The 23,696-nt window shown below is 45.4% G+C and overlaps 2 protein-coding genes and 1 non-coding gene across 5 annotated transcripts in view; 2 read left to right on the top strand and 1 right to left on the bottom strand.

The window, feature by feature from the left end:
- The window catches only part of DNASE1L3 (deoxyribonuclease 1 like 3), a 31,536-nt gene extending 30,260 nt beyond the window's left edge, over positions 1–1,276 (bottom strand). For both annotated transcript variants that reach the window (XM_038739872.1, XM_038739873.1), the window contains exon 1: positions 1,138–1,276. In XM_038739872.1, the coding sequence (XP_038595800.1) occupies positions 1,138–1,275 (138 nt within the window). In that variant the 5' untranslated portion in view covers position 1,276. The remainder of the gene's footprint in view (positions 1–1,137) is intronic.
- Positions 1–23,696, top strand: part of ABHD6 (abhydrolase domain containing 6, acylglycerol lipase) — a 114,750-nt gene that overhangs the window by 38,735 nt on the left and 52,319 nt on the right. The window lies entirely within an intron of this gene.
- On the top strand, positions 7,476–7,613 carry LOC119920055. Its single transcript, XR_005447824.1, has one exon. It is a non-coding gene; the product is annotated as a small nucleolar RNA SNORA7 (small nucleolar RNA).

The following is a 23,696-nucleotide window of genomic DNA, read 5'->3' as shown; positions in this document are numbered from 1 at the left end:
GGTGAAGGAGTACCGTGAAGAGGCTGACTAGGCAATTATACACATATTTTTAGCATAGCACCATACCTTCAGATGTTCCCCTTTCCCCAAGGAGGATATCTCAGTTTTTAGAATCCTGTACTGAGCTGCTCAAGCTAGGTCTTTGGCATCCCCATACAGAACAATTGAGAATATGAGGGCAGTGAGTCGTGCATCCAACACTTTCATGACACTGAGCTGCTTGTTAGGTGTACATTAATCACTCACTTCTGACCAAAGAGACGAAGGAAGTGGTTAGGAGGGAAGGCATTTAGAGCAATAATTTTCTTTCACAGTGGTGTCCTTTCAGGGAGTTAAAAAAACAGACCTCTTGATCAAGAATGTTGATGGAGAAATGGGAGACTTGCTTTGCTCGTAAGAGCCCCTGAGCAGGTGGGGAAGAGCCTCCGAGTAGGTCTCGCCTTTGAGTTTGCAAGAGACCTGACATGCTTCTCACTGTCAATTTTTAACAGTTTGGAAGCATCAGAATTGGTTTGTACAGGTAGCTAAGTTTCTGTTCCCAGGACTGACAGCCTGGTCAAGATCTTCTTGACTGTGAGCCCGTTGTTGGGTAAGGACCATCTCTATATGTTGCCGACTTGTACTTCCCAAGTGCTTAGTATAGTGCTCTGCACACAGTAAGCGCTCAATAAATACGATTGAATGGATGAATGAATTAAGACCATGGGTGTGACACAAGAAACCCCAGTTATATTCATCTATTCAGTGTGCCCTACAAAATTTGCTGACCTGCATTCAGATCAAACTCAACAGTCATCCCAAACTCCTGTAAAACAAGCAGTTATTCATTCACTTTAAATTCTTGCCATCAAAGATAAAGTTAACTGCAGGGTAAGAGTTGAAAGTTAATTTAAGGTGTGCGTAAAGCTGACATAGATGGCAAGAGTACAGCGAGGGAGATGGGTGCCTGGAGGGGCTAGTGGCAGCAGGAAGGGGCCCAGAAGGAAATGTTAGAGTCAGGACTTTAGGGGTTTGTTGAATTGAAGTTCCCACTGCTGGCATGAAACAAGAGGCTCAGCTTTCCTCACCTCCCCTGACTGGTAGCCTGCCCCCCGAATGGAGACTGTGAGAGCTGAGGTCTGTCTACTATCTACTTACCTTGACGATGACATTCATAGCCTTATGGTTCTCCAGCTTTGCCACTCCGAAAGACCTGACGTTGAAGGAGCAAATTTTGAGGGTCAGAGCTTCTTCGGAAGAGAGAAAGAAAAGTAAAACCACCAAAGCGTAAAACATCGTGGTGTTTTCGCACACTCAAAGCCTCTGAATGTAGCCCTGCGATTCAGCACTTAGAACGCCAAGACTGCTTTATCCAATGAATCTCCTGACTTAGATAAGATTTAAAATAACAGGAATTGCTGGCTTCCGCCTTGTTACTTTCACTTCTCTTGAAGCTGAGGAGGTCGAAAGGAATTTAACTTCATAGACTTCTTGCCCTAAGGTAATCTTCAAGCTTTCAAGATTAATTATAGCACACCAAAATTTCTGGTCGTCTTCTACGCATAAGGAAACCAGATTGCCTAGTTGACAGAGCATTCCATACGGAAACTTGCCGAGATGAGACAGCAGGCAATCTGATAAACACAGGTGACTTCCAGGCTGACACCACTAGTAATTTTTATTCTCCCACTCCTAGTGATTCCAACTCGGACCTCCACTTCATGAGTAGTAACTTTGGAGAGCCCCAGAAATCTGCTTAAAACTCAGTAAAGGAGAAAATGGGAACATTGTTTTGTACTCTGAGACCCTAGGGCAAGAAAAAGAGAAGCATTCTGGCTCCTCTTCTAGCTGGGTTAGTCTGGTAAAGGACTGGACAGCATATCAATTCCCCACAAGGGAAGTTCTGTATTTAAGAGCAAAAGCATTTAGAAATGATAATTTCTTTAAACAGTGAGGATGAAATCCTCCATCGTAGTGGCGGATGAGTCTCTGTCTAGTCACGGAGACTTCAGAGCTGAGAACCATGGTGAAGGGATTGATTTTCATGGTAGTGGCTTGATGAGGCCTCTTCCGGGAGGCTTAGTGATGAGGATAGTAACTTGAATGTTCAATTTATTTGGTGATCAAAACTTCCACCTGCCTTTCCCCTCCCAAACTAGAGACACAAGTGAGGCATGTGAAGATTGACAGGCAGCTCCAGAAAGACAACGAGTTCAAAGTTATTCAGCTCTATTGGTAAAGTCAGTCAGTCAATGGTATTTACTGAGTGCTTAGTGTGTGCAGAGCACTGTATTAAGCGCTTGGGAGAGTACAATATAACAATAAACAGACACATTCCCTGCCCACAGCGGTGAGACTAGTTTACAGGTAAGCTTCTCATGGGCGGAGAGCGTGACTCCCGACTCTGCTGTACTGTCCTCTCCCAGGTGCTTGGCACAGTGCTCTGTACACAGTAAGCACTCAATAAATACAATTGATTATTGATTAATCCCATTCAACTAGAAGAAGGTGGAAAGAAAGCAGTAAGGCCGGTATTCACCCTTTCTTCTCCGTCTCTAAAGCCAAACCCTCAGAACAGGTCTTTATTTGCTCATGGTCAGGGTACTTTCTTGGATTATCCCACTACCTTTTCTAGCCTCCAAATACACTCCTCTTCTTTCGGCTCAAATGTCATTATGAAATGTTTACTATGATTACTGTATTTGTTAAGCACTTACTATGTGCACTGTTCTGAGCACAGGGATAGATACAAGTTAATCAGTTCAGACACAGTCCCTGTCCCACATGGGGTTTACAGTCTAAACAGGGAGAACGGACACTGAATCCCTATTTTGCAGATGAAGAAACTGAGGCACAGAGAAGTTAACTGGCTTGCACAGGGTCACACATCAGGCAAGTGGTGGAGCCGTGACTAGAACCCAGGTCCTCTGACCCCCAGGACCATGCTCTTTCCACTAGGCAATGCTGCATTCTTGGCCATTGCTTTAAAGCAAATGAAATGAAACATTTCTTCATACGATGGGTGGTAAGCATGGAATTTTTTGTCATAGGAAATTACACAGGCAGGAATATCAGTAGGATCAAGAAGGGTTTAGATAAATACATGAACAGTAAATTCATAATGGACTACTAAAATGAATTAGAGGGAAAGTTTAAGGATGTTAGATGGTACAATCTTAACCACTAGGATGTATATCAATCGATAGTATTTATTGAGCAGCTGCTGTGTACATAGCACTATACTAAGCACTTGGGACAGTAAATACAGTTAGTAGACATGGTCCTTTTCCTTAGGGAATTTACAATCTAGTAGGGGAGATAGACACTAAAATAATTTACAGATGAGGCAACGTGGCCTAGTGGCAAGACCAGAGGGCTGGGAGTCAGGAGACCTAGATTCTAGATCTGGCTTTTCCACTGGCCTGCTGGGTGACCTTGGACAAGTTACCTATCTCTCTGTGCCTCAGTACTATCATCTGTAAAATGGGGTTCAGGGACCTGTACTACTTCCCCCTTAGCTTTGGGTCAGCAACTCTCCGGTCTAATTATCTTGTACCTACCCAAGCTCTTAGCATAAAGTAAGAGCTTCATCAATGCCATTGCTGTTATCATTAGTGTGATTATCAAAGAGGAAGAAGGAATTATCAAAGGATTATCAAAGAAGGATTATCAAAGAGGAAGAGGAAGAAGGAAGCTCCTCACCGTGCCTCGTTCCCGCCTGTCCCGCCATCGACTCCCGGCCTACGTCATCCCCCTGGCCTGGAATGCCCTCCCTCCCCACATCCACCAAGCTAGCTCTCTTCCTCCCTTCAAGGCCCTACTGAGAGCTCACCTCCTCCAGGAGGCCTTCCCAGACTGAGCCCCCTCCTTCCTTTCCCCCTCTTCCCCATCTCCCTGGCCTTACCTCCTTCCCTTCCCCACAGCACCTGTATATATGTATATATGTTTGTACATATTTATTACTCTATTTATTTTACTTGTACATATTTATTCTATTTATTTTATTTTGTTAATATGTTTTGTTTTGTTCTCTATCTCCCCCTTCTAGACTGTGAGCCCACTGTTGGGTAGGGAACGTCTCTATATGTTGCCAACTTGTACTTCCCAAGCACTTAGTACAGTGCTCTGCACACAGTAAGCGCTCAATAAATACGATTGAATGAATGAATGAATGAAAAGGGACTATGAATGAGTTAGTGTTTAAGTAATAGGGTATGTAAGATATGTACAAAAGTGCTACCAGAAGTTGGGAGTACACATGTGTGTGCATAAGTGGCACAGAAGTGCTAAAATGACATTTGGGAGTTCTTAAGGGGGGAAATTGAAATTAATAGAGGGAAACCTCCTGGAGGAGATAAGGTTTCAGATACAACCGGCCATGTGGGATGAGCCCAGATTCCCATCTGCACTCTGGGGAAACTCCTACATGGCAGGCCTCACCCACTGTGGAGAAGGGTGATCCTCCACATACTATGCCAGTACTATGCCAGCTCCCTGGAATGTCTGTCTCCCCCCACTTCTAAACTGTGAGCTCGTTGTTGGGTAGGTATTCTCTCTATTTGTTGCTGAATTGTACTTTTCAAGCTCTTAGTACAGTGCTCTGCATGCAGTAAGTGCTCAATAAATATGGTTGAATGAATGAATGGATGTGCCAAAGAGGTCACCTAGAGGGGAGGGGTGGGGATGGCAGGACAACCTGCAGTGCCCACTTTGGACCACAAGAGGTGATCACAGAAGGCATTAGAGAAGCAGTGTGATCTAGTGAAAAAAGCGCCCATCAGGGAGTCAGAAGACCTGGGTTCTAATCCTGGCTCTGCTACTTGCATGCTATGTGACCTTGGCAAGTCACTTAACTCCTCTGTGCCTCAGTTACCCCTCTTTAAAATAGGAATTAAGACTAAGAGTCCTATGTCAGACAGGGACTGTGTCCAACCTGATCAGCTTGTATCTACCCCAGCGCTTAGTATAGTGCCTAGTACGTAGTAAGCTCTTAACAAATACCATTTTAAAAAAAGTCAATTGATGTGAACTTCTCTGGGGCTATCCTCACTTCCTTAATGTTCCCCTGCTTCTATTTCTACTTTCTCCTCCTTCCCAGGTGCCTCTGGAGAGGTGTCCCACTTATCCTTGTCCCACTTATAGGTTTCCCACTTAGCCTTGATTACTGCATCAGCCTCCTTGCTGACCTCCCTGCCTCTTGTCTCTCCCCACTCCAGTCCATACTTCACTCTGCTGCCTGGATCATTTTTCCACAAAACCATTCAGTCCATGTTTCCCCACTCCTCAAGAACCTCCAGTGGTTGCCCATCCACCTCCGCATCAAACAGAAACTCCTTACCATAGGCTTTAAAGCACTCAATCACCTTGATCAATCAATCAATCAATGGTATTTATTGAGCACTTACTATGTGCATAGTACTGTACTAAGCGCTTGGGAGAGTACACTACAACAGAATTAGCGGACATGTTCCCTGCCCATAACAAGCTTTCTGGCTAGAGGTGGGGACAGACATTAATATAAATAAATAGGTAATTTAAAATATACAATTTAAGGATAGGTACATTATTGCTGTGGGATTGGAGGTGAGGTGACTAACAATAATAATAATAATTGTGGTATTTGTTAAGCACTTACTATGTGCTAGGCACTATACTAAGTGCGGAGGGTGGATGCAAGCAAATCAGGTTGGACACAGTCCCTGTCCCATGTGGGGCTCACAGTCTCAATCTCCATTTTAGAGATGAGGTAATGGAGGCACAGAGAGGTGAAGTGACTTGCCTAAAGTCACGCAGCAGACAAGTGGTGGAGCTGTGATTAGAACCCATGACCTCTTGACTTCCTGGCCTGTGCTCTATCCACTAATGTCCAAGGATCAAGAGTCAAGTTCAATGTAATCAATTAATCAACTGGGTTTACCAAGCACTGACTGTGTGCAGAGCAGTGTTCAAGAGTAAAGAAACATCCTCTTCCCCATATTTACAAAGCCCCTACTAAGGGCTAGCTCTACCATAGGAGCAAATTAGGCAACTGCCTTCAGAAAAGCCACCTCTTTCCCCTTCTGATTTAATAATAATAATAATAATAAAATGGTATTTGTTAAGCACTTACTATGTGCCAAGCACTGTTCTAAGCACTAAGGGAGATACAAGGTAATCAGGGTGTCCCACATGGGGCTCACAGTCTTAATCCCCATTTTACAGATGAGGTAATTGAGGCACAGAGAAGTTAAGTGACTTGCCCAAAGTCACACGATTTGAACCCACAGACCTCTGACTACCAAGCCCATGCTCTTTCCACTGAACCACGCTGATTTCTAATTCTTGCCTCGTAGTTCAATCTTCTTTTTGTCCGAGATTCCAAAGTGTCTTGAGCTGGCCCCGATTCAGGCCACATGCTTCGGTCCTTTTAATGTCAACCTACTCACTGTCCCTCAATCTCGTCTATCTGGCCACCAACCACTCATTCATTCAATCATATTTACTGAGCGCTTACCGTGTGCAGAGCACTGTACTAAGCACTTGGGAAGTACAAGTCGGCAACATATAGAGGCGGTCCCTACCCAACAACGGGCTCACAGTCTAGAAGGGCTCACAGTGTAGACAGGCTCACAGTCTAGAACCACTCGCCCACATCCTGCCTCTGGCCTGGAACTCCTTCCTTCTTCCCATCCAATAGACGATCACTCTCTCCATCTTCAAAGCCTTACTAAAAGTACATCTCCTCAAAGAGGCCTTTCCCAACTAAGGCTGTGGGACCTTAGGCAAGTCCCTTCACTTCTCTGTGCCTCAGTTCCCTTATCTGTAAAATGAGGATCGAGATTGTGAGCCCGTAAAATGAGGATCGAGACTGTGAGCCCCACATAGGACAGAGAGTGTATCCAACCCAATTTGCTTGTATCCACCCCAGCACTCAGTACTGTGCCTGGCAAACAGTAAGTACTTAATACCACAATTACTATTATTATTACTATTTCCTCTTCTCCCATTCCCTTCTGTGTCACCCTTGCACTTGGATTTACATCCTTTATACACCCCCCTCCCTCAGCCCCACAGCACTTATGTACATATCCTTAATTTATTTATTTGTATTAATGTCTGCCTCCCCCTCTAGACTGTAAGCTCGTTGTGACCAGGGAACATGTCTACCAACTCTATTGTATTGTACTCTCCTAAGTACTTGGTACAGTGCTCCGCACAGGGTAAGCCCTCAATAAATATGACTGATAGATCTGGTCTTAAAATCTAACTCCTCTACCTGTGCTATAGGCCCCAGCCCCTCTCATCTCTTCACTATGTTTGCTCTCACCCTACTTACTTCTCTTACTATCACCTACAGTCGTCTCATTCTCCTGACTCCTTCCCTTTTGTTTTCAATCATATTCCAGTTTCTTCCATACAAAAAAAATAACACCTTCTCTTGGTCCCCCTGCACCTTCCAGTTATTGTCCCATCTCCCATCTCCCATTCCTATCCAAACTCCTTTAATGGACTGTATACACCTGCTCCCCTCACAACTGGAGAGTTTCCAGTACTCTACCAGTCTCGGCTACAGGAGGGAGAGTGAAGTAGAGGCCTACCCATTCCATTCCTAGCTTGGGCAGTGGCTAGCCAGTGGAAGGCAATCTGCTACAAGTCAAAACTCATTTGTGCTGGGCAGCAGCAGCATGGAAAAGAGTAGAGGGCTGAGACTCAAGTTTATTGCATGGAAGAGGGCAATGGTAAACCACAAGAAAATTCTACTGATACCCTACCAGAACAATTGCAAATGGCGATAGGGTGTTCTGGGAGAGATGTGTTCATGGAGTCGCTGTGGGTTGGAGACGACTTGACAGCATAAAACAAGACAATACACCTGCTGCCTACACTTCCTCTCCATCAGCTCTCTTTATGGTCTTCTGCAATATGGTTGCCCCCTTCATCCTCCTGAGATCACAGTTACCAAGGTCTCCATGACCTCCTTCTGTTCAAATCTAAAGGGCTCTTCTCTTTGTTTGTTTGTTTGTTTGTTTTAGTTTTTATGGTACTTGTTCAGCACTTACTATGTGTAAGACACTGTTCTAAGCACTGGGGTAGGTACAAGTTAATTAGATCAGACGATGTCCCTGTCCTGCATGGGGCTCACAGTCTAAGTAGGAGGGAGAACAGGTATTTAATCCTATTTTACAGTTGAGGGAACTGAGGCACAGAGAAGTGAAGTGCCTTGCCCATGTTCACACAGCAACCAATTGGCAAAGCTGGGATTAGAACCCAGGTCCTCTGGGTTCAACCTTGGAGGGGTTTAAGGAGAGAATGTGGAGACTGCATGTGTAAGACAACTTCCTCAAGGAGTTTGGAGAGAAATGTTATGAGGGACATGGAGCAATAACTGGAGGAAACTCCAGGAAGGTTTTTTTCAGGAGAGGGGAGATATGAGCCTGTTTGAAAGCCATGAGGAAAAAGCCATTAGAGAATGAACAGTTGATTATGGCAGTCCGGTAGGAAAGAAAGGAGGGGGTAAGAACTTTGATAAGGTGCAAAGGTATGGGGTTAGAGTCCTCTAACTCTCAAGCCCGTGATCTTTCCACTACGCCATGCTGCTTCTCTGTATCACCCTCTTCGACCTTCTGCCTATCTTCAACACTGTTGACCACTCTCTTCTCTTGGAAGTTCTAGCTGAACTTGTTTCCACTGACGCTGTACTCTACTGGTTCTATTCCTCCCTTTCTGAATGCTGCTCTTCAACCTTTGTCGCTAGCTCTTTTTCTTCACTTTACTCTGTAACTGAGGGTATCCCATAAAGTTCTGTTCTGGATCCTTTACTCATCTCATGCTTCACTTGTGCTCTTGGGCAGCTGATCAGCTCACAGAGCTTCCACTACCACATTTATGTGGATGCCTCCCAAACCTACCTCACCAGCCCCAACCTCTGTCCTGCTTTACAAATCTCACATCACTTCCTGTTTCCAGGACATTGCCATATGAATGGGCCTCTGACACCTTAAGCTCCTTTTATGGAGTATGATGGTGATCCCCTTGGAGTTTCCCTGCCATCTCCCTCAATCCTAACAGGTACAAAAAGTTTTGCCTATTAGGCAACAACTGAATTCCTCATCCTCCCTCCTAAAACTACTCTTCTCTCCCACTTTTCCCATCATGGTCAACAACAACACCATCCTCACTGTTCCAGAAACTCACACTCTTGATATCTCTTCTTCTCTGCAGTCATTCATTCATTCAATCATGTTTATTAAGCACCTACTGTGTGCAGAGCACTGTACTAAGCTCTTGGGAAAGTACAATACAGCAATAGTGACAATCCCTGCCCACAATGAGCTTACAGTCTAGAGGTGGGGAGAGAGATATCAATACAAATAAACAGACCTCAATATAAATAAATGCAATTACAGATATATACGTAAATGCTGTCGGGTGGGGAGCGGGGGAAGAGGAAAGGGAGCGAGTCAGGGTGATGCAGAAGGGAGTGGGAGATGAGGAAAAGTGGGGTTTTAGACTGTGAGCCCACTGTTGGGTAGGGACCGTCTCTATGTGTTGCCAATTTGTACTTCCCAAGTGCTTAGTACAGTGCTCTGCACACAGTAAGTGCTCAATAAATATGATTGATTGATTGATTGATTGGTCAGGGAAGGCCTCTTGGAGGAGATGTGCCTTCTTGTATTTCCTCCTGCTTTCAGGACACCTCTACTTGGATCTCCTGTTGACACCTCAAATTTAGCATGGCAAAACAGAATTCCTCAACTTCCCATTTAAACCCTGTCCTCCCCTTAGCTTTCCATCACTGTAAGCAGCCCCACTATCCTCCCTGTCTCACAAGCCTGTAACCATGGCATTATCTTTGACTCATCACTTTCATTCAACCCACATATTCAATCTTTCACTAAATCCTTTCAGTTCTACCTTCACAACATCTCTAAAATCTGCTGTTTTCTCTCTATGCAAACTGTCTCTATGCTGATCTATCCTTGACTACTGCATCAACCTCTTTGCCCCTTCCTATCTTACCTAGCTGAGTTCCTACTACAACCCAGAACACTTATTTCGCTCCTCTAAATACCAAACCACTCACTGTACCCTGATGTCATCTATCTCTCTGCCAACCCCTTTCCCATGTCCTGCTGCTTGCCTGGAACTCCCTCCCCATTCGTATCCGACAGATGATCACTATCCCCACCTTCAAAACCTAATTAAAATTATATCTCCTCCAAGAGGCCTTCCCTAACTAAGCCCTCATTTCATTCATTCAGTCATCTTTATTAAGAGCTTACTGTGTGCACTATTCACTATTTCCCTCACTCCCTCTCCCTTCTGTGTTGCCGTTGCTTTTGGATTTGTATCCTTTATCCACTCCATCCTCAACCCCTTATGTACATATCAATCATTTATTGTAATGTCTGTCTCCTCCTCTACCACTTCTGTTGTATTGTACTCTCCCAAGAGCTCAGTAGAGTGCTCTGCACACAGTAAGCACTCAATGAATACGATTGATTGATTGATCTTTGACTTATCTCTGACTTTATGGTCTCATTTCAGTCTATCTCTAAATCCTACTAGTTTATATTTCCCCAATCTTCCCCTTCTTCTCCAAAATTACATTCACCACCCCCGCCCCCATCCCCGCTTACTGAATGTCATTACGACTACTAATTCAAAGGGAATTTTACTTCTATTGCACTATGCCAAGCATTTAATACAGTGCTGCCTATGCAGTAGCACTCCAGTAAATACTACTGAATGAATGGATGAAATGGGTCCTTCCTCACTCTTTAATAAAGGGACTGCAGCCAGGCTTAAACAGGAGCATCTATGAGTAGGTGGATATTAAGGGTGGAGAAACCTTTTTGACTGGTATTTTACTTTCCTGAATTTTTCATGCAGCCTTGAATTCTATTTCTTCCTCATGACAATGTCTTTGAAATCTTCCTTGTCTGAGTTCTGACACTAACCACCACCTATTCACAGTCTCTCAGCAACTTCTAATAATTATAACTGGTATTTGTTAAGTGCTTTATTATATTTCAGGCACTGTACTAAGCTCTGGATACATGGAAATTGGGCTGGACACAGTCCCTGCCCCACATGGGGCTCACAGTCTTATTCCCCACTTTACAGATGAGGTAACTGAGTTTCAGAAAAGTTAAGTGACTTGCCCAAGGTCACACAGCAGACACATAACAGAGCCGGAATTTGAATCCAGGTCCTTCTGACTCCCAGGCCTGTGCTCTATCCACTAGGCCATGCTGCTTCTCCTAGTCACTGCCAAAGCAGGCAGTGGTAGAAGTGAGTCAAGTCTATTACCAAACTACAAACAGCAATCTTTTCTAGCCACCTGCTGGTGACAGGACTGACTGAGATAATTACTGGGGACAAAAAAAAACAGTACTGCACCTTCAACTTTCTTTTTACTTGCTGTAATAGCTGGCCAAGTCCAGCTAGAGTTCAACTCCATGGTCTTTTGTAATTAAATTAATATTGGTGCACAAGATCAAAATCAAAGGCAAAGCTAAGAGCCATAATATGTAGAAAGTGCAAAATAGATTTTTAATAATAATAATTGTGGTATTAAGTGCTTACTATGTGTCAAGCACTGTTCTAAGTGCCGGGGTAGATACAAGGTAATCAGGTTGGACACAGTCCCTGTCTCACATGGGGCTCATGGTCTTAATCCCCATTTTACAGATGAGGTTACTAAGGCACAGAAAAGTTAAGTGACTTGCCCAAGGTCACACAGAAGACATAATAATAATCATAATAATTGAGGTATTTTGTTACTATGTGCCAGGCACTGTACTAAGCACGGAGGTGGAGACAAGTAAATTGAGTTGGACCCAGCCTCTGTCCCACATGGGTCTCAGAGTCTCAATTCCCATTTAATAGATGAGATTACTGAGGCACAGAGAAATGAAGTGACCTGCCCAAGTCACACAGTGACATATGGCAGAGCCGGGATTAGAATCCGCATCCTCTGACTCCTAACAATTTATGTGACTTGGTGGGAGCCCCAGGGACCTCCAGGGCATCTCCTACAATCAACAGTATTTATTGAGTTCCTACTGGATGCTGAGCACTATACTAAGTGCTTGAGAGCACAATAAAGGTTCAAGAATATGTAAATGGATATGTACCAAAGTGTGATGAGAGGTTGTGGGCATAATAGTGCTGACCTGAGAGTGGAGAAGATGTGACATGGGGGAAAAGAAAAATGAATCTGGGAAAGACCCCTGAAGTAGGCAAGATTTTAGAAGGGCTTTTGGAAGATGGGGTGAGCAGGGGCCTGGTGGACTTGAAAGGGGAAGATGTTGCAGATAGGAGGAAGTAACTGAATCAGGGGTTGGAAGCAGGAGAATGAGGCACAATGCCAGGGTGAGCTTTGGAGGAATGGAAAGTATGAGCTGGGGTGTAATAGGAGAAGAGAGTAAAGAGGTATGAGGGGAGAGATGATGGAATGCCTTAAAGTCAGTGTGCAGGTGTTTCTGTTTGATGAAGAGACAACTGGGTAACCACTGGAGGTTTCTGAGGAGCAGAGAGATGTGTAGAACATCATTTTAGAAAGATGATTCAAGCAGCTGATCAAAGAGGAGAGAAGCTGGAGGCAGGTTGGGATGTTACAAGCCCTTGGACCAGGGTGGTGGATCCAGGCTATATTGTTGAGAATTTAGCAACCAACTGGATGAAAGAGTTGAAAGAGAGAGAGAGGAACCAAGGATACTGCCAAGGTTGCAGGCTTCAGAAGCAGGGAGGATGATGGTATTGTCAACTGTGATGGGAAAGTTAGGTGGAGGAGAGGATTTGGGAGGGAAGTTCAGTTCTCAACATATTGAGCTTGAGGTACAGGCAGGATGTAGTAATTATGGTGTTGATTAAGCATCAGGGCCAGGCTGCTTGAGGCCTTGATGCCTCAGTCCCCTTTCCTACCTTGCTAAGCACTGGGACCCCCAAGCTCAGCCCTCCCCTATGGGAGAATGTGGGAAAAGGAGAAGAGTGACCTTTGATGAAGAGTATGTGTTGGTAATTTTCTGTTTAAGGACTGAGAATAGGGTTTGGAGACGGAGAAGGGAGGGAGGGAGGCATCAGGATGTTGTTCTGGCCAATTTTACATCATAGCATTTCGTCAAATGTTGGTATGTTGTCTTTCATGGTTAATTATTTCTCGTTCTATGTTTGTGTCTCCCCTGCTGCCTAGATTGTGAGCTTCTTGTGGGAAGAGAGTTCAATTTAAAACTTATTCAGTGAATTTCCAAGTGGCTAATACAATGCTATATGCATTGAAGGTCAATCAATCAATCAACAGTATTTATTGAGCGCTTACTGTGTGCAGAGCACTGTACTAAATGCTTGGGAGAGTAACAATGTACCAGAGTTGGTAGAAATATTACCCTACCCACAGGAAGCTTACAGTGTGGAGGAGGAGACAGGCATTAAAATAAATGTACAAAAGTGCTGTAGGGCTGATGAGGGGTGAATATCACGTATTTAAAGGGTACAGATCTAAGTGCATAGGAGACACAGACTGGAGAGGGAGTAGGGAAAATGAGGGCTTAGTTAGGGAAGGCCTCTTGGAGGAGTTGTGAGGAAGTTCCAGGCCAGAGGCAGGAGGTGAGTAAGGGGTTGGAGGTAAGATAGATGAGATCGGGATACAGTGAGTAGGTCGGTGCTAGAGGAGCAAAGAGTGTGGGTTGAATTGTAGTAGAAGATCAGTTAGGTAAGATAGGAGGGGGCAAACTGATAGACTGCTGTAAAGCCAATGGTTTCTTGTTTGAATTCGGAGGTGGGTGGGCAACAACAGAGGTTCTTGAGGAGTGGGGAGACATGGACTAAACAGGTTTTTAGAAAAATTATCTGGGTTACAGAGTGAAGGAAAGACAGGAGGCAGGGAGGTCAGCGAGGAGGTTGATGCAGTCATCAAGGTGGGATATGATAAGTGCTTGGATCAGCTTAGTAGCAGTTGGGTTGGAGGGGAAGTGGTAGATTTTAGCGATGCTGTGAAGGTTGAGCTGACAGGATTTGATAGCAGATTGAATATGTGGGTTGAATGAAAGAGATGAGTCAAGGATAATGCCAAGTTTACAGGCTTGTGAGACATGGAGGATAGTGGTGTTGTCTAGGATGATGGGTAAGGAAGGAGAGGACAGGGTTTTGGTGGGAAGATGTGGAGTTATGTTTTGGACATGTTAAGTTTGAGGACCTGCAGAGAAAGAATGAGATCAGGGCTGGAGAGGTAGATTTGGGAATCATCCACATAGAGATGGTAGTTAAAGCTGTGGGAGACTGAAAGCCCTCTAGACTGTGAGCTTATTGTGGGCAGGAATGTGTTTGTTGTTATATTGTACTCTCCCAAGTGCTTAGTACAGTGCTTTGCACAAAGTAAGCACTCAATAAATACGATTGAATGATTGAATGAATGAATGAATGAATTTCTCCCAGGGAGTGGGTGTAGATAGAGAATAGAAGGGAACCTAGAACTGAACCCTGAGGGACTCCCACAGTTAGAGGGTGGGAGGCAGAGGAGCCCTCGAAAGAGACTGAGAATGAGCATCCAGAGAGATAGGAGGAGAACCAGGAGAGGACAGTGTCAGTGAAGCCAAGGTTGGATAATGTTTCCCGGAGAAGGGGATGGTAGACAGTGTTGAAGGCAACTGAGAGGTCAAGGAAGATTAGGATAGATGCTTACCATTTGGGTGTTTAGAAAGAATGAGGTCACTGGTAACCTTAGAGAAGGTAGTTTCCATGGAGAGGAGAAAGTGGAAGGGCCTCGATAAATACTAGTGATGCTGATGAGAATGATAATGATCTTGATCAGCATTGGCCTGGGCCTCACTCTGAGGCCTGGCTTTGATCCTAGCCCATCTATACTCTGCCAAGTGACTTCCCCAGTTATTCAGTCTTCAGAAAGACAATAGTAATAGTAGTAATAACAAAACCTATTGTTGTTTAATATTTGTTGACCAACTTCAACATGCTAGGTGCTGAATGAGAAATCTGCACTAGGACCAAAAACTTCAACTCTCTCAAAGAGTGAAGTCAAACACTGAAGAGATTTTAGTGAGCAAAAATGCTTTTTTCCCTGTGACTTGCCCCTGTCCTCTTAGCCCAGCCCCAGCATCAAGCATCATCTTTAGACAAAAGTTCTTTCTGAGCCCTAATGAAGAATGAATGGGTCAGAGATGGGTCTGAGAATATTCATGGGGACTTTGACTGAAAAATGATCAATCAATCAATTGTATTTACTGAGCATTTACCATGTGCAGAGCACTAAGGGCTTGGGAGAGTACAATATAACAGAGTTGGTAGACACATTCCCTACCCACAAGGAGCTTACATTCCAGAGGAGGAGACAGACATTAATATAATAAATAAATAAATTACATATACGTACGTAAGTGGTGGGGGCTAAGGGTGAAATGAATAAAGGATACAAATCCAAGTGCAAGGGTGATATAGAAGGGGGTGATCTCCTTAGCTCTAAAAACAAATAAGCAGAACAAACTGCCTTGGTCGCTAGTATCCTGCAGATTGGGATCCTCTGTTCCAGAGCAGGACAGAAGGCTCTCTGACATCTGAAGGTATGAGAGCAGCAGAGTTGGTTCAGGAGTGACAGATCACTTGAAATAGTCATTATCTTGGGACCCAGCATGAGGGTCTCTCCAGTTTCCCATTAGTGGAACCTACATACCTTCACTGATCAAAGAATGGACAGCAGTGCAGGCTCCTCCACTAGAATAACTGAGATCAGCTGCCTTATCAGACCAGAACAAGAACCTCCCGGACAAGAACCTCTGTCCCCGCATCTTCTCAAGCACCCGGAACAGGGCCAAGGAAGGAGCCTGAGCCCCAGGTGCATCCTGGAAGACCCTGCCCCCTGGTCCAACCCCGCCTCCCAAGGACGTGTTGGTGCAGACGGGACTGGACAGAACGACACGGTTCTCAGCTTTTTCCAGAGGGCAGGATGGGCGACCCAGGATCACGGGATCGGTAATCCTGGCATCTCTCCAGATCAGTTCCATGGCTCTAGATGAGGATTCCTGCCGAAGCTAGTGATGAAGAAACTGAGGCGAAGTGAAGTGACTTGACCACACAGCAGACAAGTGGCGGAGGCGGGATTAGACGGCCCCTGCGGCGGGGGCGGCGGAGGCGCGTGGTCCTTCCTGGCAACAATGATCGCGGCCCAGAGCCTGCGGTGGTCCGGCCCTGCCCCGCCTCTTCCACCTCCTGCTGCTGCTGCTGCTGTTGGGGTCTGGGGCGGTGGCGGAGGCCGCCTGAGAGCTGGACCCCCGGGGCCTGCGGGGCCGCCAGCCCGGGACCCTGCCCGGCCCCGGCCCCAACGCCGCCGCCCCCCGCCCCCCGGGGCCCAAGCAGACCGTCGTGATAGTCCAGCCCGCAGCCTCCGCTCCTCTGCCGCTAATCTCCTCACCGTGCCTCGTTCTCGTCTGTCCCGCCGTCGACCCCTGGCCCACGTCATACCCCTGGCCTGGAATGCCCTCCCTCCGCACATCCGCCAAGCTAGCTCTGCTTCCTCCCTTCAAAGCCCTACTGAGAGCTCACCTTCTCCAGGAGGCCCTTCCCAGACTGAGCCCCCTCCTTCCTGTCCCCCTCCCCACCCCCCCGCCTTACATCCTTCCCCTCCCCACACCACCTGTATATATGTATGTATGTTTGTACGTATTTATTACTCTATTTATTTTATTTGTACATATTTATTCTATTTATTTTATTTTGTTAATATGTTTTGTTTTGTTGTCTGTCTCCCCCTTCTAGACTGTGAGCCCGCTGTTGGGTAGGGACCGTCTCTATATGTTGCCAACTTGTACTTCCCAAGTGCTTAGTACAGTGTTGTGCACACAGTAAGCGCTCAATAAATACGATTGAATGAATGAACCAGAAGGAAGTACTCTGGTGGGGAGGGCGGGTGTCTCCTGGAAGCGAGAGCTGTAGCAGCTACTGACTTGGGAACTGTGACTTGACTAGGGAAGCAGCATGGCCTAGTGGAAAGAGCACAAGCCTGGGAGTCTAAGCCCAGGTCTGCCACTTGCCTGCTGTGTGACCTTGGGCAAGTCACTTGACTTCCCTATGCCTCAGATTCCTCAACTGTAAAATGGAGCTTCAATTCCTATCCTCCCTCCCCCTTAGACTGTGATCCCTATGTGGGACGAGGACTGTGTCTGACCTCATTGACTTAGATCTACCCCAACATTTAGAATACTGCTTGACCCATAGTAAGTGCTTAACAAATATAGTATTATTATTATTATTATCTGTGCCAGCTACCACTGCTTCCTCTCCAGAAAAGGCCCCTACCACCATGAATTCTCTTAGCATAATAATAATAACTACGGTATTTCTTAAGCACTTACTCTGTGCCAGGCACTATACTAAGCACTGGAGTAGATACAAGCAAATCAGGTTGGACACAGGCTTTGTCCCACATGGGACTCAGAGTCTCAAATCCCCATTTTACAGATGAGATAACTGAGGCACAGAGAAGTGAAATGACTTGCTCAAAGTCATGCAACAGGCAAGTGACAGAGCCCTTGACAGGATTAGAACCCATATCCTTCAGACTCCCAGGCCTTTTCTGTATTCATTCGATCATATTTATTGAACGCTTACTGTGTGCAAAGCACTGTACTAAGCACTTGTCCACTAGATCGTGCTGCTTTTTGGATGCTGAAGCAAAGGGGCCCTTTCTGCTATCACTGCTAGTGTCCACTCTTTAGCTGGTGGGACTCAAGGCAAGTTGGTTTGGTGTGAAGGCATGGGACAAACATTGTTCATTCTTATGTTCCCTTTCTTGACCTCATACCAAATAATCAGTGTGTCCCAAAGCATTTAGAACACTGCCATCTTACTCTCAAATAGTAGTAATAGTAAAAGTATTTATTAAATTCTTACTGTGTGCAGAGCACCGTACTAAGCTCCGGGAAAGAATACACAGTGGAAATTTGGCACAGTCCCTGTCCTTTAAAGGCTACCATCAGACTGGACAGCCAAGTGAATAATAATAGTAATAATAATAACAATAATAGAGATATTTGTTAGCACTTACTATGTGTAAAACTTCATACAAAGCGCTGGAGTAGATACAATGCAATCAGATCAGACACAGAAAGTACTGGGAATCCCTGCAACTCTTTACTTTCATATGAAAATCCTTGATTGGAGTCAGGTCATTTTGCACAGGGAACTTGTCTACCAACTCTGTTACATTGTACTCTCCCAAGCACTTAGTACAGTGCTCTGCACAAAGTGCTCAGTAAATACCATTGATTGATTGAGAAGTTGCTACTGGGTTGTAGGAAATGGACAGGCAAGAATTAGGGGGTGGGGAACACATATATTAAATGTCAACAAATCCTGTCAGTTCTGCCTTAACAACAGCGCTTAAATCCACCCTCTCCTTTCTATTCAAACTTCCACTTTGCTTTATCATAGGATATGATATATCATATCATGTACTTTATCATACCCCACCTTGACTACTGCATCAGCTTCCTCACTGACTTTCCTGTCTCTTGTCTCTCACCTCCCCAGTCCAGGCTTCACTGCTGCCTGAGATCATTTTTCTGAAAAAAACTGTTGAGTCCACATCTTCCCATTCCTCAAGAAACCCCAGTGGTTGCCCATCCACCTCCTCATCAAACAGAAATTCCCTGCCCTTGGCTTTAAAACACTCAATTAGCTCTTCCCTTTATACTTTACCTTGTTGATTTCCTACTACAACTCAGCCTGGATGCTTCACTCTTCTAGCACCAACCTACTCACTGTACCTAAAAATTATCTACCTCACTGCTGACCTCTTGCCCATGTCCTCCCTCTGGCCTGGAACTCCCTCCCTCTTCATATACAACAGGCCACCACTCTCCCTATCTTCAAAACCTTATTAAAATCACATCTCCTCCAAGAGGCCTTCCCTGACTATCACTCATCTCCCCTACTCCCTTTCTTTAAGCCCTTGATATTTACCTCACTCTCAGCCCTACAGCACTTATCGGAAGCAGCATGGCATAGTGGATAGAGCACGGGCCTGTGTTTCAGAAGGTCATGGGTTCTTATCCTGGCTCTGCCACTTGTCTTCTGTGAGACCTTGGGCAAGTCATTTCACTTCTCTGTGCCTCAGTTACTTCATCTGCAAAATGGTGATTTGAGACTGTGAGCCCCACATGGGACAGGGACTGTGTCCAACCTGATTTGCTTGTATTCACCCCAGCGCTTAGTACAGTGCCTCACACATAGTAAGTGCTTAACAAATACCATAATTATTTTTACTAATGTAAAGATCCATACTTTATTTAATGTCTGTCTCCCTCTCTAGACTAAGCTAGAGTTTGCCAACTCTATTGTTTTAAACTAGTTACGCGACCCCCCGAGCAGGCTCTCCATCACCTCACCCCCTCCTACCTCACCTCCCTTCTCTCCTTCTACAGCCCAGCCGGCACCCTCCGCTCCTCTGCCGCTAATCTCCTCACCATGCCTCGTTCTCGTCTGTCCCGCCATCAACCCCTGGCCCACGTCATCCCCCTGGCCTGGAATGCCCTCCCTCCCCCCATCCACCAAGCTAGCTCTCTTCCTCCCTTCAAGGCCCTACTGAGAGCTCACCTCCTCCAGGAGGCCTTCCCAGACTTCCCTCCTTCCTCTCCCCCTCGTCCCCCTCTCCATCCCCCCGTCTTACCTCCTTCCCTTCCCCACAGCACCTGTATATATGTATATATGTTTGTACATATTTATTACTCTATTTATTTATTTTACTTGTACATATCTATTCTATTTATTTTATTTTGTTAATATGTTTTGTTTTGTTCTCTGTCTCCCCCTTCTAGACTGTGAGCCCACTATTGGGTAGGGACTGTCTCTATATGTTGCCAACTTGTACTTCCCAAGCGCTTAGTACAGTGTTCTGCACACAGTAAGCGCTCAATAAATACGATTGATTGATTGATGTTACTCCCCAAAGCGCTTAATACAGTGCTGTGCACATAGTAAGTGGTCAATAAATACTATCCTCATTCTCAGTCTCTTAGGCAGGCTCCTCTTCTGCCTGCCACCCTCCAACTGTGGGAGTCCCTCAAGGCTCAGTTCTGGGTCTCCCTTCTATTCTTCATATACACCCCCCCACTTGGAAAACCCATTTGCTCCCATGGCTTCTGCTGTCATTTCTATGTAGATGATTCCCAAATCTACCCCTCTAGCCCTGATCTTTCTCCTTTTCTGCTGTCTTGAATTTCCTCTTGTCTTCAGGACTTTACTTGGATGTCCTGACACCTCAAATTTAACATGTCTAAAACAACTCCTCATTTTTCCACCCAAACCTTATCCTCCCCTTGACCTTCCCATCACCATAGACAGCACCACAATCCTCTTCATCTCAGAGGCCTGAAACCTTGGCATTATCCTCAACTCATCTCTCTCATTCTACTCACATATTCAATCTGTCACCAGATCCTGTTGGTTCAACCTTCATAATATCTCTAAAAATCTACTCTTTCCTCTCCGTCCAAACTGCTACCAAGTTAACCCAAGCACTTATCCTATCCCACCTTGATTACTGCATCAACCTCTTTACAGAACTTCCTGCCGCCTGCCTCTCCCCACTTCAGTCCATACTTCACTCTGCTGCCTGGATCACTTTTCTACAAAAACATTCAGTCCATGTTTCCTCACTCTTCAAGAACCTCCATTTCATTTCATTTAATTGTATTTATTGAGCGCTTACTGTGTGCAGAGCACTGTACTAAGCACTTGGGAAGTACAAGTTGGCAACATATAGAGACGGTCCCTACCCAACAACGGGAGATGAGAGAGGGGAGAAAGATGGTGGGGGGCGGGGGGGGGGAGAGATTCATTCATTCAATCGTATTTATTGAGCACTTACTGTGTGCAGAGCACTGTACTAAGCGCTTGGGAAGTACAAGTTGGCAACATTTAGAGATGGTCCCTACCCAACAACAGGAGATGGGGGGGGAGAGAGATATTCATTCATTCAATCTTATTTATTGAGCGCTTACTGTGTGCATATATATATTATTATTATAAACATTAATATATTATCAAATATCAAATCAATCAATCAATCGTATTTATTGAGCACTTCCTGTGTGCAGAGCACTGTACTAAGCGCTTGGGAAGTACCAGTTGGCAACATATAGAGACAGTGCCTACCCAACAGTGGGCTCAATATCTGGTGCTGACACTGGCACCTTCTCAACCAATCTTATCAGCGCTTAGAACAGTACTTTGCACATAGTAAGCGCTTAATTAATGCCATCATTATTATCATTATTACTGTCTACTGAGCGTTCTCAACCAATCTTATCTATTGAGTGCTTACTGTGGGCAGAGAACTGTGCTTAGGAGTGCAATACAGCAATAGCAGAGAGCTTGTTGACACATTCCCTGTCCGCAGTGAGCTTACAGACTCGAGGGGGAGACAGGTGTTAATATAAATATAAATTATAGATATGCACGTAAGTGCTGGGGGGCTGAGGAGGAGGTTAATAAATCTGGGTGACGTAGAAGGGAGTGGGAGAAGAGGAAATGAGGGACTGGTCAGGGAAGGCCTCTTGGAGGAGATGGGCCTTCTTTGAGGCTTTGAAGGTGGGGAGAGTCATTGTCTGTTGGATATGAAGAGGGAGGGAGGGATTTCCAAGCCAGAGGCAGGATGTGGGCGAGAGGTTGGCGCTAAAATAGATGAGATCGAGGTAGGGCGAGAAGATTGGCATTAGAGGAGTGAAGTGTGTGGGCTGGATTGTAGTAGGAGAGCAGCGAGGTGAGATTAAGAGGGGGCAAGGTGATCGACTGCTTTAAAGCCAATGGTAAGGAGTTTCTGTTGGATGCGGAGGTGGCTGGGCGACCACGGGACATTCTTGAGGAGTGGGGAAACACGGACAGCACGTTTTCATGGAAAAATGATCCGGGCAATCTCCGGGAAACCTAGTCCTCAGCCTCTTCGCTGAAGTGAACACGAGAGGAAGGCCTAATCAACACCCAACTAGTTCTTACAATCAATCAATCAATCGTATTTATTGAGCGCTTACTGTGTGCAGAGCACTGTACTAAGCGCTTGGGAAGTACAAGTTGGCAACATAGAGACAGTCCCTACCCAACAGTGGGCTCACAGTCAAGTGAAGTGACTTGGCCAAGGTCACACTGCAGACGTGTGGTGGAGCCAGGATCCGAACCCAGGTCCTTCTGACTCTCAGGCCTGTCCTCTGTCAATCAATCAATCAATCATATATATTGAGCGCTTACTGTGTGCACAACACCGTACTAAGCGCTTGGGAAACAATGGTTGCCCATCCACCTCTGTATCAAACAGAAACTCCTTACCATTGGTTTTAAAGCTCTCAAACCTTCTTCCCTCCTACCTTATCTCTCTTATTTCCTACTTCAACCCAGCCTTAATCTTTGCTCCTCTAATGCCAATCTGTTCACTCACTAAACCTCAGTCTTGTATCTCTCACTGCCGACTCCTTGCCCTCATCCTGCCTTGGGCCTGGAACTCCCTCCCCATTCATTTCTGACAAACGGTCACTCTCCCCACCTTCAAAGCTTTATTAAAAGCACCTCTCCTCCAAGATGCCTTGCCCAACTAAGCCCGCATTTACTCTTCTCCCGCTCCCTTCTGTGTTGCCTGGCACTGGAATTTGCACCCTTCATTCACCCCACCCTCAGCCCCACAGCACTTATGTGCATATGCATAATTCATTTATTCATATTAATATCTGCCTCCGTCTCTGTACTGTAAACTCACGTGGGTGGGGAACTTGTTTACTAACTCTGTTATATTGTACTCTTCAAGTGCACAGTATAGTGCTCGGCACACAGCAAACACTCAAAAAATATGATTAATTGATCGACTGGTTGATTCGCTTGTTGGCCCAGTGGAAAGAGCATAGTTCTGGAAATCAGAAGAGTTGGCTTCTAATTTTGGCTCTGCAAATAGGGGAATGACAACAGTGGTGAAGTTTTCCACCTAGGATATTCTTTGAGGAGGGCAGGCACAGCAGAAATCCTGAAAAATAGCTAAAATGGGTGATGAAGACTGCAGCAACCATTATGGTGGGTCAGCACAACATCCACACTGCTGTGGTCACTTTGGCTGTGGATCCTGCGTTGTAAAGTTTTCATGTGCACGTCGCAAAGTGTGGTGCCCCTGCCTGTCTCTTCGTTTGTTTCACGCCATGCCCCAGAGGGAACATGACTGGCAGAGATGAAAGACCGTGAGTGGTCCTATGTACACCACTAACCCTGCAATGAGTCTTAGGGCTGAGGCTCATCTATCATTCTTGATGGGAGACTCCATCATCATCTCGAGTGGAGAAGAGTTGGGATTTAAGGGTATAATCTTGTAGGAGGAGAGCAGGAGTTAGTAATACCTAGAGAGATGAATGCCTGGAGAAATTACTTCATCCCCTCACCCAAAGGTGGATCCAGTTCTAACTCAGGTCTGGAGATGTGGGTCTGGGATGGGTCTGGGATGACCTCAGATCTTTGGACCCCCAAAGATCAGCCTCAAAATCACTTCCAAACTCAACACAAGCATCCAGGATTGGGGAGTGTGGGGTGCTAACTTTGTTTGCCTGAGCACTTTATCAGACTGGGCTTAGTGTCAGGTACCAAAAGAGAGCCTGCAGATTCATTCCATGAAGAAATTCTGTCTGGGGGGAGAGAGGGGAATTAAGGGATCAGCAAAATCAGAGAGGCAGAAGCAATTTGAAGACCTGTATTTC

Source organism: Tachyglossus aculeatus, chromosome X1 (genome assembly GCF_015852505.1).
Source record: "Tachyglossus aculeatus isolate mTacAcu1 chromosome X1, mTacAcu1.pri, whole genome shotgun sequence".
Lineage (NCBI taxonomy): Eukaryota > Metazoa > Chordata > Mammalia > Monotremata > Tachyglossidae > Tachyglossus > Tachyglossus aculeatus.
Note: the sequence above shows the minus strand (reverse complement) of the source record. Positions and strands in the feature narration are given on the sequence as shown.